This window comes from Netta rufina (genome assembly GCF_964035555.1).
Source record: "Netta rufina genome assembly, chromosome: 3".
Lineage (NCBI taxonomy): Eukaryota > Metazoa > Chordata > Aves > Anseriformes > Anatidae > Netta > Netta rufina.
In genome coordinates, this window is record NC_140125.1 from 62,803,016 (window position 1) to 62,817,377 (window position 14,362).

At 37.6% G+C, this 14,362-nt stretch overlaps 1 protein-coding gene across 3 annotated transcripts in view; it reads left to right on the top strand.

The window, feature by feature from the left end:
- Positions 1–14,362, top strand: part of ZNF292 (zinc finger protein 292) — a 57,511-nt gene that overhangs the window by 33,913 nt on the left and 9,236 nt on the right. For 2 of the 3 annotated variants that reach the window (XM_084285156.1, XM_084285157.1), the window contains exons 5-7: positions 8,116–8,318; positions 11,166–11,302; positions 12,984–13,125. In XM_084285156.1, coding sequence (XP_084141282.1) covers positions 8,116–8,318; positions 11,166–11,302; positions 12,984–13,125 — 482 coding nt within the window. Of the gene's footprint in view, positions 1–8,115; positions 8,319–11,165; positions 11,303–12,983; positions 13,126–14,362 lie in introns of those variants that run through there. The other variant, XM_084285158.1, reaches the window with a different exon arrangement.

The following is a 14,362-nucleotide window of genomic DNA, read 5'->3' on the forward strand; positions in this document are numbered from 1 at the left end:
TTAGCTTTGATATTAGGAAGAAACTCTTTACTCAGAGGGTGGTGAGGCCCTGGCACAGGTTGCCCAGAGCAGTTGTGGATGCCTCATCCCTAGAAGCATTCAAGGCCAGGCTGGATGGGGCTCTGAGCAACCTGGGCTGGTGGGAGGTCTCCCTGTCCATGGCAGGGGGGATAGAAGTAGATGGTCTTCAAGGTCCTTTCCAACAGAAACCATTCTGTGGTTCTGTGCATTTTGCATTATGTCACTTAATGTACTGTGGTCCTCCGGTCTTCTGCAATAGACTTTTTAAATAAACTTTGTCAGCAGATTTTGTCAGCTTGTACTCTTCCCCTTTTTCCAAATACTTATGGAAATGCTGGACAGCAGAGGTCCTGGTAGAGATCCTCATAGAACCCACTGAGAGTTTTTCTTTTTTTTTTTTTTTTTTTCATTTAACTAATAGTTTATCCATATAACAATCTGGTTTCTAATAACAAGATTGGTATATTTACAGGTTCTGAGGGACTTCTTTTAATGCCCTTAGAACATTAATTGGATCTTCCTTATCCTCAGTCTCGTAACTCCCTCAGATAAATACAATAAATGTATAGCACGATTCTGTTTTAAATCAAAAAAAAAGCTTATATTTAGTCTTCTGCAGGATTTGCATTTTGCCACTTAATCATTTATTATGTACCTCATACGGTTGTTGGATTGTTACACAGTTCTCAGAATCCCCTCGGATACTGTTTTACTAGCTTCACGTCAAGAGCCTTTTAGCAACAATAGGGTACTTCTATGAGAAATTTGGAATTAGTGTATAGTTGTCTTATATTTGAGTTCCTTTAGAACTTGCTTGTGAATCTTGTGATGAGTATTCATTTTATCAGTGTTTTCCTATGAAGACTTCTCCTGACGTTTCTGGATTCCTTTTAGTCCTGAACGTTTTTTGCTCAAGGACGTCTCTTCCTACGACTGACTGCTCTTTTGAGCAACTCCTGTTAGTCATTACTTGTCTTGATGGTAGAAAATGGTACCTACCTAAATTACAAAAGATTACATGTCATGATAAAATTTCATCAAAAGAAAGAGTTACCCCTTCCACAAAGAAAGCCAAACAGCAGTGTACATGACATTCAGGAGAGAGAGAATTCTGAAGCTACTGATGAGTTTTTCTGTTTCTGAATTCTGTTCAGTGTTAAAATTGATTTTTTTTTTTTTTTAAAAGCCATTGATAGTGTGCTTGGTGCTTATGAGTTTCTCTGACTCTTTTTTTTGTATTGGAAGGTGTTTGCATCCCCATTCAGGTAATGATTCCAATGTGCAAAATATTTTTGACGTCTGTACTAGTATTTCTGTATGGCTTTGAGACTCGTTAAGCCTAGATGTTAGTATAACTCAAGTTATTTTCATGTTGTAACCTCATTCTGTTCAACTTGAAGGTCCAGGTTGGTAGGTTTGTAGTCTGGTGATTGTCAGCCTGCCTTCCATCATTTTATACCATGTTCTCATCCATTTAACCACTGTGAACCGTTTGGTCCTGTTGCTATGTTTTTTTTAATCTCTTCTATCAGTGGCAAGATTGTAATATTACATATCAACTGAATATCAAGAATATGGAAAAGCTGTACTTTAGCTACTGCTGTTCTGTAATACTGCATTGTTTTCTGCTCTCTTGCTAATTTGAAGGATATTTTAGTAATATAAAAACTCAAAAACACAGGGAGTTTTCTTTCTTGTCTGTAATCCAGCACTCCCACTGGTTACCAATTAGCACTCTTTCACTGGACAGCTGCCTCTCAACAGTTTTCAACATTAATTTTTGTATAACAATCTTCAGAATATTAGTAAACTTTCTTTACAAGATCTTGTTTTTGTTCTTAACATCAAACAGTGAAGGCAACATTGCAGAAGTTCCCAAGTGTTGTTACACTGAGATGTTATCATTTGTCAAGTTTGATCAGTTCAGTCTTTAAATAACAATTAGTGTAAGCGTTTATCTGTTTGGTATTGTAGAATCATATAGGTTGGAAAAGATCTTTGAGATCATCAAGTCCAGCCATGAATCTGACCTACCAAGTCCCATCACCAAAGCACGTCCCTGAGGGCCATGGCCACGTGTCTTTAAATACCGGCAGGCAAGGAGACTCTGCCATTTCCCTGGGTAGCCTGTTCCAATGTTTGAGCACCCTCTCCGCAAAGAAATTCTAGTGTCCAATTCCCTGATGCAATTTGAGACCATTTCATTGTGCCCTGTCACTTGTCACCTGGGAAAAGAGATACGGGTACAGATTTGCATGTATACATGTATAAAATCTTTTCAAACTGTAAATATTCTCTAGGTGCTTGATTTGTCACCTCTTTGAGTGACAAACATTGGAATTGCCCTAATTCTTTAGCACACTGGTGATTACAAATGTTGACAAATTTGTCAACAAGCTATCATACTCTGTGTGATAGATGTTACCAAATAAAAGAGAATCTCCTCTATGGCGAGTCTTACAGTGCTGAAATCCCACTTGAGTTGTTTCTGAAGAAAACGAATCTCTCCTCCTACAACTGGAACATCAGCACTGTCTTTTTGGTTTCTGTTTATGCCTTTGAGTCCTAGGGTGGAAATGGGAGTTTGGATTCCTAATGAGATGAGGGGTATATTTTTTTTGTTGTTATTGTTGACCCGTGACTCTGAAGATAACTTATTTTCAGAAACCGAAGTGTCAATAGGGACTTGGGATGTCATTTGTGGGGCCCCTTGGGTGGACGTCTGAGTCGATAGCACTGCTTTTGGCTGTCACATGAGATTTACTGTGAGAATCTCCTTTTGAGTTTCCTGAACCTGCTTGGAATGGTCTGTCATGAATCAACCTACAGTCATTTGAAGAACACCCACACCATCTTCCACTGCCCTCAGAGCAGTTCAGTGCCCAAAGAGAGATTCTCCCATCGGTTCCACAAACTTCTTTCTTCTCTTTCCTGAGCCTTGCCCATCCAAAATGATGCACAAAAATGTTTGATGCACAACAAACAGCCCTGCAACTTCTTGATTGAAATCATGGTTCTTTAAGAGAATTTTCTCTTAAAAGTGTGCTTGGGATCTGTAAATTCCTCATGCAAATTTTCTTGTTCTTTTTCTACCTAAACCTGTCTCCTGTGCCTTTAAAGAATGCGTCAAATTTATGTTTTGGCTATGTAGCACCATACGTACATATAATCTCTAAAGGGGACACTTCAGAGATCACCCAGAGTTACATGAACCCATTGGGTCATGACAATAGCAAAGTACCGGTGTTCTCATACAACATTTCAGGGATGCCTTGTGAATGTGTTGCTAACATTCTTTACTGTGGACCAACACTCAACCAGTTCCCATATCCCTCAGATAATGGGAGTAACCAGTCCCAGCACCAAAGCAGGAAAAAACTGGGAGATACGTACTAGACATGAAAATATAATCTCCTCCACATCATGAAATTCAAGATGACTGGACCTGTCACTACTACAGGTTTCAACTGCAAGGCTTTTTTTTTTTTTTTTTTTTTTTGAGATTGCATCAGAATGCTGATGAACAGTCGATGTTTATATCTGGAGTGAGGAATTTTTCATGTTTCCCTGCTTCATTATCTTACCTAACCAGTCCAGTATTAATTCTTCACGTGATAGTGAGTCCTTTGTCTTACTGCCTCCTGAACTACCATTTTAATTTTGAATGAACTATTGATTTTAATTTTAGGTCAGTACTGATTTTGGTCTTGAATCAAAACTCACCTGAATTCATGACAATTAGAATTTACACAACCAGAATTTACCTTTCTTGAAGTTGTATGTCTGATCTGGTCAGTCTTAATGCTTAGTGTCTGAAAGACTGAAAATTGAAATATGGCTTATGTATTTTGAGTTATGTAATAACCTTTACAATGGCTAAAAATGCTCAACTATTACACTTCTGCTACCAGTTTCTGTCAGTATGGCTTGTGCTCTTCAGCGTGAACCTTCTTTCCATCCTAGAGGTTGTCATTTCCTTGCAGTGATCATGAAATCCTCCGAAACGTAAGGCTGTACTGTCGTTGGTATCGCCTCATCTGGTACTGAGGGTGAGTGGAAGAATTGTCCAGAGGAAAATGATCTGAGATAACAGTACAGAAAGTGAGGCGGCTGCATTTATTAAATCTCATTCCAATTATCCTTAGAGATTTAAACCTTGATGTCAAGAATGAAGTTATTGAATTTTTCATAGATTTAAATGTAGTAGGCAGACTTCTGAAGTACAGCCCACTGAAGAGATGTTCAAGGACACAACCATCGCTATTTGGAGAATATCAAGGTGGATAAAGGGCAGGCTAGAATTTAAATAGCCAGCACGGAACTATTTTGGGTAATCAGAGCGCTGCTACCAGAAGTCAAATGATACCAACAGCATCACTTAAAAAAAAAAAAAGTGTTTTCATCCTGGGTATATGCAAAGCAGCCACCTGGAACTTCTACCCTTTCATCAGACAGTGTGCCCTCGTAGAAGCATCCTGGATGGGTGCTGCATTCAGCAGAATTGTGCTGAGATGTTGTTTGCATGAAGGATTCTGAGACTCAGCTCCAGGTAATTAACAAAGCATCAAGTACAGATCAGAGTCACCCCCAGTGTGAACGCACACGTGGGCTAATGCTTGAAGATGACTAAGAAGGTTACTTCCCTAGTAACTGAAGTGATTTGAGATGGATAGTCCTCATGTACGTTCACCTCCTGCCTTCATCCTTCTTGGCCAGAGCGAGGTTGAGAAGAAATAAAGGTCTTTGGCAGATTGACTTACTCAAGAATTGGCAAAGGGTAGGATAGTAGGATTATGAGTGCTTTGATTAAGGCAGATGTTCATTGCTTTGTGTTCTGGAAGTCTTCCAGTCAGCCAAAACGTGACATGCATGTGGACTGTCCACATGGAGAACTTCTTACTTACAAAACTGTGCTCACAGCTAGTGCGCTCTTGTGTGCTACTAATCTCAGGATTACCTCTTCTCTTTTTTTTTTTTTGTGTGTATGCTGTAAGCATTACCTGTAATAAAAGCTCATAGTAGTTCTTGCGGACTTGCTGTAGAAACACTTGGTAGTATGACCTGAGACAGCAACTGTGGCATGCAAGGGAATAATGGGGAAACTCTCCCAAAAGGTTAGATTCTAGTATCACCGGGTTTGACAGAGTTCCCAGGTCAGAGTACCATCCATCAGATGTCACCTGCTTGTTTTTTTTCTTCTCCTGTTAACTGGATATTTTAAATGAATGTTTCACGTGGCTTGTACAAACAAGTTTGTGAATTTCAATGAACAGTGCTCAGAAACAGCATTTAATAATTCTTCAAAGAATGATGCTATCATTAAACTGTCATTCTTATTAAATACTTCAAGTTCTGTACTCACAGAGATTAACTGCCTTGACCTGTAAAGATGTAAAGCAGAGTATTTTTATAAAGTTATATTTGTTACAGTAAACTAGCAATTTGTCTGCACTAACTTTTAAACAAGACATCATACTATAAAACACATTTATAAAATGCAAAAAATAAATCCAGGAACAAATAAAATCTTACACTTGAGGCTGTTCACCACCATGGACTTACTCCCTCAACCTTGGTCCTTTCTTTTGTCTTTAAATACACCACGTAACTCAGTTATGAAATAAATATAATTAAAACTTAACGTTTGACAGCTCACTCAAAACATAACTGTAATGATTATAATCAGTTGGATTAGAATAAAGACTTAAGAGCTAATATGTAGCTTTAACCCTGAGGTCTTCCTGTGTCTTGTTGAGGAGATAACAGAAAATGTTCTAATGATTATGTAAGGTAAGCTAACTGAAGCAGTAAACACTAAAGGGAAGGATTACTGAGGATTAGTAGATAGAACAAAGTCTCTAAAATATTAAGTGTAGTAATTAAATCAGAATGAAATGTCCTGCGCTACCAACCTAGCTTAAAGTCTCCATGGTCTTCCTGTATTGTGTTACAGAAATAAGGTAAAATGTTCCAGTGTTATTCCAAGCAGACTAGCTGACCGTAAACACTGTGGGTGAAGGGATTACGGGTCCTACCTGGTAGGAGGAAGAGCAAAGCGAAGCCTATCAGCTGTAATTAATCAGTAGGTCAGGTGTGGGTTGACAAGAGTGTGAACATTGGTAATAAGGCACCTGAAAGGACACTGAAAGAACATTTCTGCTGTTTAAAACAGAAATGCACTATAATAAACATGAAAATGGCTACCATCTATCTGTTGTGTGCTACGTAGTCTTACTTTATTTCCATGTGGATAAAAAACTGGCTGTATCTTCAAAAACTGGCTATATCTTCATTGACAGAGAGAAGGGAAGAAAGAAGTCTTACTTGATTGAATGTTCTTACGCATCAGTGAGCCCTGGATGATCATTTGTCATGTTGCACAAGAATCCTGAACAAATAACTACCAAGTTGGTTGAGATAATTCAACCAGATATCTTCATGCGTAAAAATAATGAAGGGGTGTAACAGGCCTGCTCTTTGCAAAAGACAGTATTTCCTGCCCTAAAATTCTGTGCACTAAAATGATTTAAAAAAAAATGGTTGACCTAATTTTGATTGTAAGATAGTCTTCCAGTAATATCCTGTATGAGCAGCTAGAAGAAGGAGAAACCATGAGATAAAATGAAAGACAGTCATGAATCAAAAGCTAACTAGGATGGGAAGAAGTAAAGAATAAAAGATGGATCGTTTTTCCTTTCAGTAAACATCATGTTCAATATACTAAAATTTCAAATACTAGACTGAATTAATCAATGTTACAGATGCTGAAATTATTTATTTCATCAAGACCAAACAGGACATTGGAAATCAAGAGAATATAATAGATTAGGTGAATGGGCTACACGATGCAAATGAAATTCAATGCAAGTAAATTCAGGAGAATATAATGAATGTTTCTACCAATATGTATCGAAAAATGAGCATTGCAAATGCCCAGAAGGTTTCAGGAAGGGGCGATGCAAATCCTCAAAGGCTGGAAAAAATCCCATTTAGTAAAGACCAAGAGTTTACTCTAACACTGAGAGAATAGTATGAATCATACGTTTTTCGCAAAAGAATGGTACAGAGGAGGTATTTAGGGAAAGCATGTGTTTATTGTTTAAAATGCTGTTTCATTAAATTAAGATATGGGAAATTGAAAAAAAAAATCATGCAGTACATAACTGGCTTGTGGAAACAGTTGTCACAGGGCAGTGGTTGATGTCAAAAGGATTAAATAAAACTGATTGTGTCTATCTGGATTAAATAATTAGCTTTAAATATTTTGGAAGTAGTAGTATATCTCACGCTTCAGAGCTCGAGTAATTGTGATCTTGAAGACCTTGATGGCACCTGAGCTGTATTCATAAAGAGTTGGAACAACCCGTGCTCTGTGCTCTCCTTTTCTGTAGGATTCATAAGCCTTCCACTGACGCGCTTAGCTTTGGATTGTATGAGCAGCACACTGGAGTTTTAACTCTGGTAACAGAGCATCTACACGATATAGTTGAATGAAATCTAGCCCTTTGTGTCTCTTTGAATTTTAACCTATATACAGTCAAATGTATGCATCCAAGACATACCTCTTTCTGTAAAAAACCTGACTGAAAAAAAGAGAATTTGACTGCACTGTGTAAGTGCTTAACGTGCAGTATTTAACAGCATTTCAGAGAATTTCAGATAATTTGTCACCTTCATCCTTCTATCAAGGTCTTTAAAAAGCAACTTTTAGCAATGGCATGGCAGAAAAGCATGAAGATGGATGTGAGAGCTGGGACTTTCTGTTGTCTTTCTGTAGAGCTATAATTAAATGGTACCTAATCATTTTAATTTCTAAATGCTTTCTAAATCTGTTTTGTGTGCAGCTGTTTACCAAGAAATTAGAATGAATTAGAACCTGCAGGTAGATAAAAAGTCTGCTGTAGCAGGGAGTCCTTGTAATAAATAAACAAGTACAGTTCTCAGATTTTCTATCGTCTGTGCTTCGTACCTTTTGTACCTGTTATGATTTGCATAGAATTTCTGGGCTAGCCACAAATGAGTAAATGTGATCTGTTAATTCTGTAATCTGCTATGAAACGTGTATGTAACATTTTGGCTTGTTTTTCTTTGAAGTGAATGAATTTTTAGTGTTTGAAGGCCCTGTCCTGCTGGATATGCGTATTAAGCACCTAATGAAAACAAAGCAATTAATGCAAGCTACTGCCCTGGCAAAACTGTGCTCTGATCATCCAGAAATTAGTGCAAAAGGCAATTTCAAGCAAACCTACCTGGTCTGTCTTTGTTCAGGATCACCAAATGAAAAGCTAATGGAAGAAGTAAGTAAAAAAAAAACTTTTTTTTTAGACTTCTTTCTTTAATAATAATAAACTCACTAGATATAGTTAGGCTGTTTTTTATGTAGAAGATGTTTAGTTTTAAAATATGATCTAACATACTTTGGGTGTTCTGCTTTTCTTTGTGTTTAAGGCACTTCTAAACTGATCAGAAATAATTCCTGACTGGAACGCTTGTGGAGGTGCAGTATTAGGTCACTAGAAGGCATTTTGTGCCTCTGCCACAACGTTACATTTAATTTTGCGTAGAGTATTTTAAATCTGTACCTCAGTTCCTTTTCCTGAAGTGGAGATAATGATTTTTCTACTCTTACTGATTTAACTGTAACTTTCTGCATAATATCTAGCACGTAGAATGGAGCCGTTTAGGTGCTACTGTACATTCTTCCTCTGAATTGAATGGTTTTGACCCATGTCAGGAAATCACAATTTACTTCTAATAGGAGGTGAAATTGCAGGTGAAATCAGATATTTGATCTGGTTCGAAATACAAAATTCTTCTCATTTTTAAATGCAAAAGTCAAAAAAGAGATGACAGCTTTGCTATTCTGCGTTCTTTCAGGTGACATCTCCATTTCTCACTCAACCCCAATATTTTACTGGAGCTTTTTTTTTTTTTTTTTTTCCTTCTTAAAGGAAAATAAAGGAAAACTAACTTCAGTTGTCGGGGTTTTTTGTCTGTCTGCATCTCTTTGCTGTTTTTTGTCTCTATCATCTTTTATGTTCGTAATAAGTATTAAGCATGTTGAAATTGGTCTTAAAGGGATGAAAATTATGCAATGATTAGAGTTGGAAGAGCTTCCTACCCGAGATATAGACTAAATTCTAAGATGACAGCATCTCCCTGGGCATGTTCTTCTGACGGAGGTAGGATCGGTCTTACACTCCCACCTCTGGCTGCAGGGGGCCATTTCAGAACAGGCTCAGTGATCCCAGCAGGAACTCCGTAGGAGAGGCTGTGACAGGACTGTGCTTGTGTTAGCGTGCTAAACTTGGAATGTGTGACCCTGCAAACATGCTTCCTTCATTACTCAGCCCTGCCACGCTCCCAAAGCAGACTGGGCTCAGTCAGTGAATGAATCGTGAATCCCGTGTTTCTTAGCACACAGAAGAGTTAGAACTGAGGTATCCCAGATAACCTAATGCAGGTATTTCTTGGCTTGCTTAGCTTGGCTTGCTTAGCTTTGAAGCTTCAGTGGCAGCACTGTTTGTAGTATTACTAATTGTTTTGGGAAGTTGATGTATTACAAACAGAAGGCAGGTACACTATTAATGTGTCAAGGTGGGCTTCTGAACTGAAAGGGCTCGTAGCCCTTCCATAGCCTGAGAATGGTAGGAGAAAATGGAAATTCAAGGTAAATACAAAAAGCACAGATCACTCGGAAACGTTATGGAGCTTTTGATATCAATTCGGAATAGGCAGAAAAGTTGCATTTGCAATCATTTTCATCTTAAATTGCTAAAAAATGTGGAGAATTGTAATCTGCAGGACGTTGAAGTGCTTAGACTGACAGACTTAGTGGCTTGATCTGTACAGACTATTGCTGGAAGCTGGGTCCATATAAATCCAGAGAGGCTGGAAAAACGTATCAGAAAAAAAAAATCCTTTTATTTTTAAAACCAGCTTCATGTGTTCTTCCCTAAGCTTTTAACTGAGAGTCTCTGTCTGAGAGAGGGTGCTGAGTGAAGCAGACCTTCGATCTGAGTTGGTACGACAATTATGTTTATCCATCCTCTCTGAGGTTTTGAGAGAAACAGTTTTCTTTAGAAGATGAATTTGAGATTCTTAAGCCTAAGTTCAGTGAAGGGTTATTAGCAGATTTACAGTGTCAATTTAGAGGAAAAAAATGAGTTGCTGTACTCTTCAGAATGGTAGCTTAATTGCTGGGGAAATAGCTAGATAACCATCATGCCGAACCAAGCTGGGCTGTCACCCTATCCAAAGTACTAAAGTATCTTGTTATTTGGGTTGGGGCTTTTGTTTCTTGCTTTGGGATTTCTTCTGATTACTCAAAAGAGACTTTCGGTAGTGCTGTTGGAATGGCCAAGTTTAATTTCAGCTGCCAACATCGAAGAATAAATACCAGCATGTCCTGCCAGATGTGCTAATTGATGTAATCAAATCAGTCTGCTGAGAATCAAAATAGACAGTAGTAGTTACAACAACGATGCTGATTCATTATTGATGCAATTGCCTAGTACTACTGAGTGACTGGTTTTTGCTTTGTTGTGCTATGAAACTAAGTGCTTACATTGTGGCTTAAATTACATGGCGCAGACTGCAGTATTCCTGTAGGAAAGCATTCACTTGATCTGCTCCTTGCTGTGTAGCTTCCCTTTTCTTTTAGTCTTTGGTTTTTAAAAAATACTGGAATGCTCACGTTAAACTTCATTTATCGACCACCTGCTGTATTCAAACAGTAGTAACATCAGTGACTGGGTTAGAACTTCAGGTAATAGTAGTCTTTTTGTGTTAGGCTGCGATTTAATGTTCTAAATCTGTTTATTATTCCGCTTACCATATGCATGTAGTATGTACGAAAAACTAATGCTGTACTTCAAAAAGTTTAAGTAACTGGGACATTAGACATAAGACTGATGTCTTTGAGAAACAAGTTTGTATTCAATTCAGGAAAAAAAAAGTTTTTCTCTTAGCATGATGAATTTTGATGCTGTCTAGAAACATTCTGATTTGCTTTCAAATGTATCTCAGTTTGATATTTAACTACCCACTAAGTTCTAAATTGTCTTTTTGTAAAGGTTTAGCTTCATGTATGTCTGTAAATGAAACCACTTGCTTAGTCTTGGTCTTGTTTTCTTTCCTCCCAGATTGCAGAAGTAGATTGCAAAGATGCTCTAGAAATGATCTGTAACCTAGAATCTGATGGAGATGAAAAAAGTGCTCTAATTTTATGTGCAGCATTTTTGTCTCGCCAACTGCAGCAAGGAGAGATGTACTGTGCCTGGTGAGTTTGGATATTGTTTTATGTCTAGTGCAACAACAAAAAATATTTTGCGAAGATAGAACTGATGCTTAAGCCATAGGTTAACATTCTTTATTTGATAAAATCTGAGCTAAACAGGAACGAGATAATGCTGTTGGAAAGTTTGAATTAAAAAAAAAAAAAAAAGAAAAAAAAAGCTTGGAGAGGAGAAGGCTTCAGGGCAGCTTAGAGCAACTTTACAATACCTGAAGGGGGCCCACAGGAGAGTGTTGAGGGACTCTGTCAGAGAGTGGAAAGATATGACAAGGAGTAATGGTTTTAAACTAAAAGAGGGTAGGTTTAGATTAGATGTTAGGGAGAAATTTTTTTACTCAGAGGGTGGTGAGGCCCTGGCACAGGCTGCCCAGAGAAGCTGTGGATGCCCCATCCCTGGAGTTGCTCAAGGCCAGGCTGGATGGGGCTTTGGGCAACCTGGGCTGGTGGGAGGTGTCCCTGCCCATGCCAAGGGAGTTGGAATTAAACAACCTTTAAGGTCGCTTACGATCCAAACCAGTCTATGATTAAAAAAATTAGACTAAAAAAAAAAAAAGATTTTGATCAGATTAGCTTCCATTATGGGAGGTTGAAGGCTGTACTGTGTGAGGAGGCATTAACAAATACTAGTAGCTGACTAATCATTTTTCTTGACAATAATCTTGTGTTGTAGAAATGAGGAATTTAATATCTGCAGGCAGCTAGTCAGCATTATGATGAATTTAACGCATAAATACTTTTCCCTTCTGTCCTTATTTCATAACACAATATTTCTTCCTCTGTCAAACTTCTGGAAAAGGAGGTGCTGTTCACTCTATAACTGGAGTAAGCAGCTAGATTAAAATATTTATTGTTTAGGGCTTGCTTTCAGTGATGTGGGAACAAATAACTGGCCTTTTTTGGCAGATACTGGAGCTGCTAGTCTGAGCTCCCATCTGCTCGCAGCGTGGTTGTGCTTCCAAACCTGTACAGTTCCTGAAGGATTTGCTGTGCTCTGTTTGTGCACCTCTTTTCCTTGTGCAGCAGCAGCAGAGCACCTGTTCATGCAGGATTTTGCATTAACAGATAATAATAAATATTTGTGGGTTACACCATTCTGTAGGATACTAAGCACTCCTTGCTGTTTGCACCTAAGGAGGACCTGTTATTTAGGAAATGTTTAATGTCAGGGGTGAAGTAGTGCGTTAATGTAGCTACAGTATTACTGTTTGTCTTTTCTGACTAATTTCTCACTAAAACAGAGTAAAATTCAGCTCTAAAAGCAGAGCAGATCAAGAAAAATGTTGGTACCACAGAGAAAAGCCATCCTCTTATAGCTATTAGTTATTACTAAGAATACAGAAGCATAAAATTCCAGTTAGTAAAGAATAAACTACTTTGCAAGATGTTTTTCAAGACAACATCGTGAGTTTGCAAATTCTGTAGCATAATATGTGGCATTACTGCTTTTCTTCTGATCTGTTCTTCTGGAATTGAGCCATTGTGATAGTTTTGAAAGTTAAATATTAATCATGTGAGTATAAAAGCTTTTCTCTATATGATAAGGTGTGAATAAATTCATATTATTATTTTCCCAAACACAAAATAGATACTGTTCTCAACCTTGCATTTCTTCTGATCAGATTAGTGGTTGTGTTGCTGGCCTTGAAATATTGTTCTCTTGTTCTAGGGAACTGACTCTTTTCTGGAGTAAACTGCAGCAAAGGGTAGAGCCTTCTATTCAAGTGTATCTAGAGAGATGTCGTCAACTTTCTGTGTTAACTAAGACTGTTTATCACATTTTCTTCCTGATTAAAGTAATTAATTCAGAGGTAAGGACAATCCTGAAAGAATATTTTGATGGGACTTTAAATGGAACTGTAAGCAGGAAAATTAATGATAGCTGCTTTTAGACATGCAGTCTCTTTGTATAGAATCAGCTGTGGAGCAATCATAATTGGTTTTAGGAAAGACCATAGCAACCTCCTTGCGTAGGTAAACTCTAAGTTGATTCATTTTAAATCATTAGAACTCTTCGTTCCAGTGGAATGAAAAAAAAAAAAAGGATAAACAAAAGATCTGGATGCCACAACTGAGATGAAATAAAATGTAAAGGTGAAGTTGTAGACTTCTGCAATTGTCTATATCCGGTATTTTTTTTTGCCAGGTCCTAATATTCCCCTTCATTATTTTCCATATTTCAAATATTTTAAAAGATGGAGACTAAATGAAGGCTCTGTATTAATATATAAGAAAATCGTTGAAAGAGGGAAAAAAAAGTCAATCCCACAAAAGACAAAGCCACAAAGAATACAGTTCGTTTTGATAAATGCAGTACTTACCTTTTGTGGACTTAGATCCAGTGTTGCATTAAAAACTCAGTTCATATATCTCAGTTACCTTTTTATCTCATTTTCCTAGTTTCTTATCAGTAGTTGCATTATTTCAGGTTTATAGCTAAGTTTAACTCTTCCAAAAGTTTTTAGTTGGAGGATTTCTGTAAGTCATATAGTTTAAGTATGAAAGTTGCTTTTTTCTTTTTGCAGTGCTCTGGCATGGCTCATCATGGGCTTCTAATCTTAAAGATGATTTTTCCTCAAGACCTGAACTAAATCAGAGGGGGGGAGATGATTTTTGCAAAGGCTTGTGATATTAAGAGCTGTCTGCTCCATGCAATACTGATTTTTCCCTAGTGAACTGTAGGTTATTTTACTGATGGCTGAAATTTGAAGCCATATGTGTAGAAGCCGTATGTGTAGAAGACATATGCATTCATAAATTTGCTTGACTTTATTCTCATGTACACTGTGGCCTCTCTATGCATCTATGCATATGGCAGCATAGAGGAAGTGTAAAGTGAACATAAATGTAATTTTCTTTGCTGGAGGGCATAAATGATAAAGGGCTATCTACATGAGCTTTGAAACACTTAAGTGATGGAACATTTACCTGTACTTACTACTTTCGGTTGGAATGAGCCCTTGTGTTCAATTATAGTCAGTTGATTTTGAAGTGGTATAATCTTTAAAAACAAAAATAAACCCTTACACCTTAAAGGATTTCCAAATT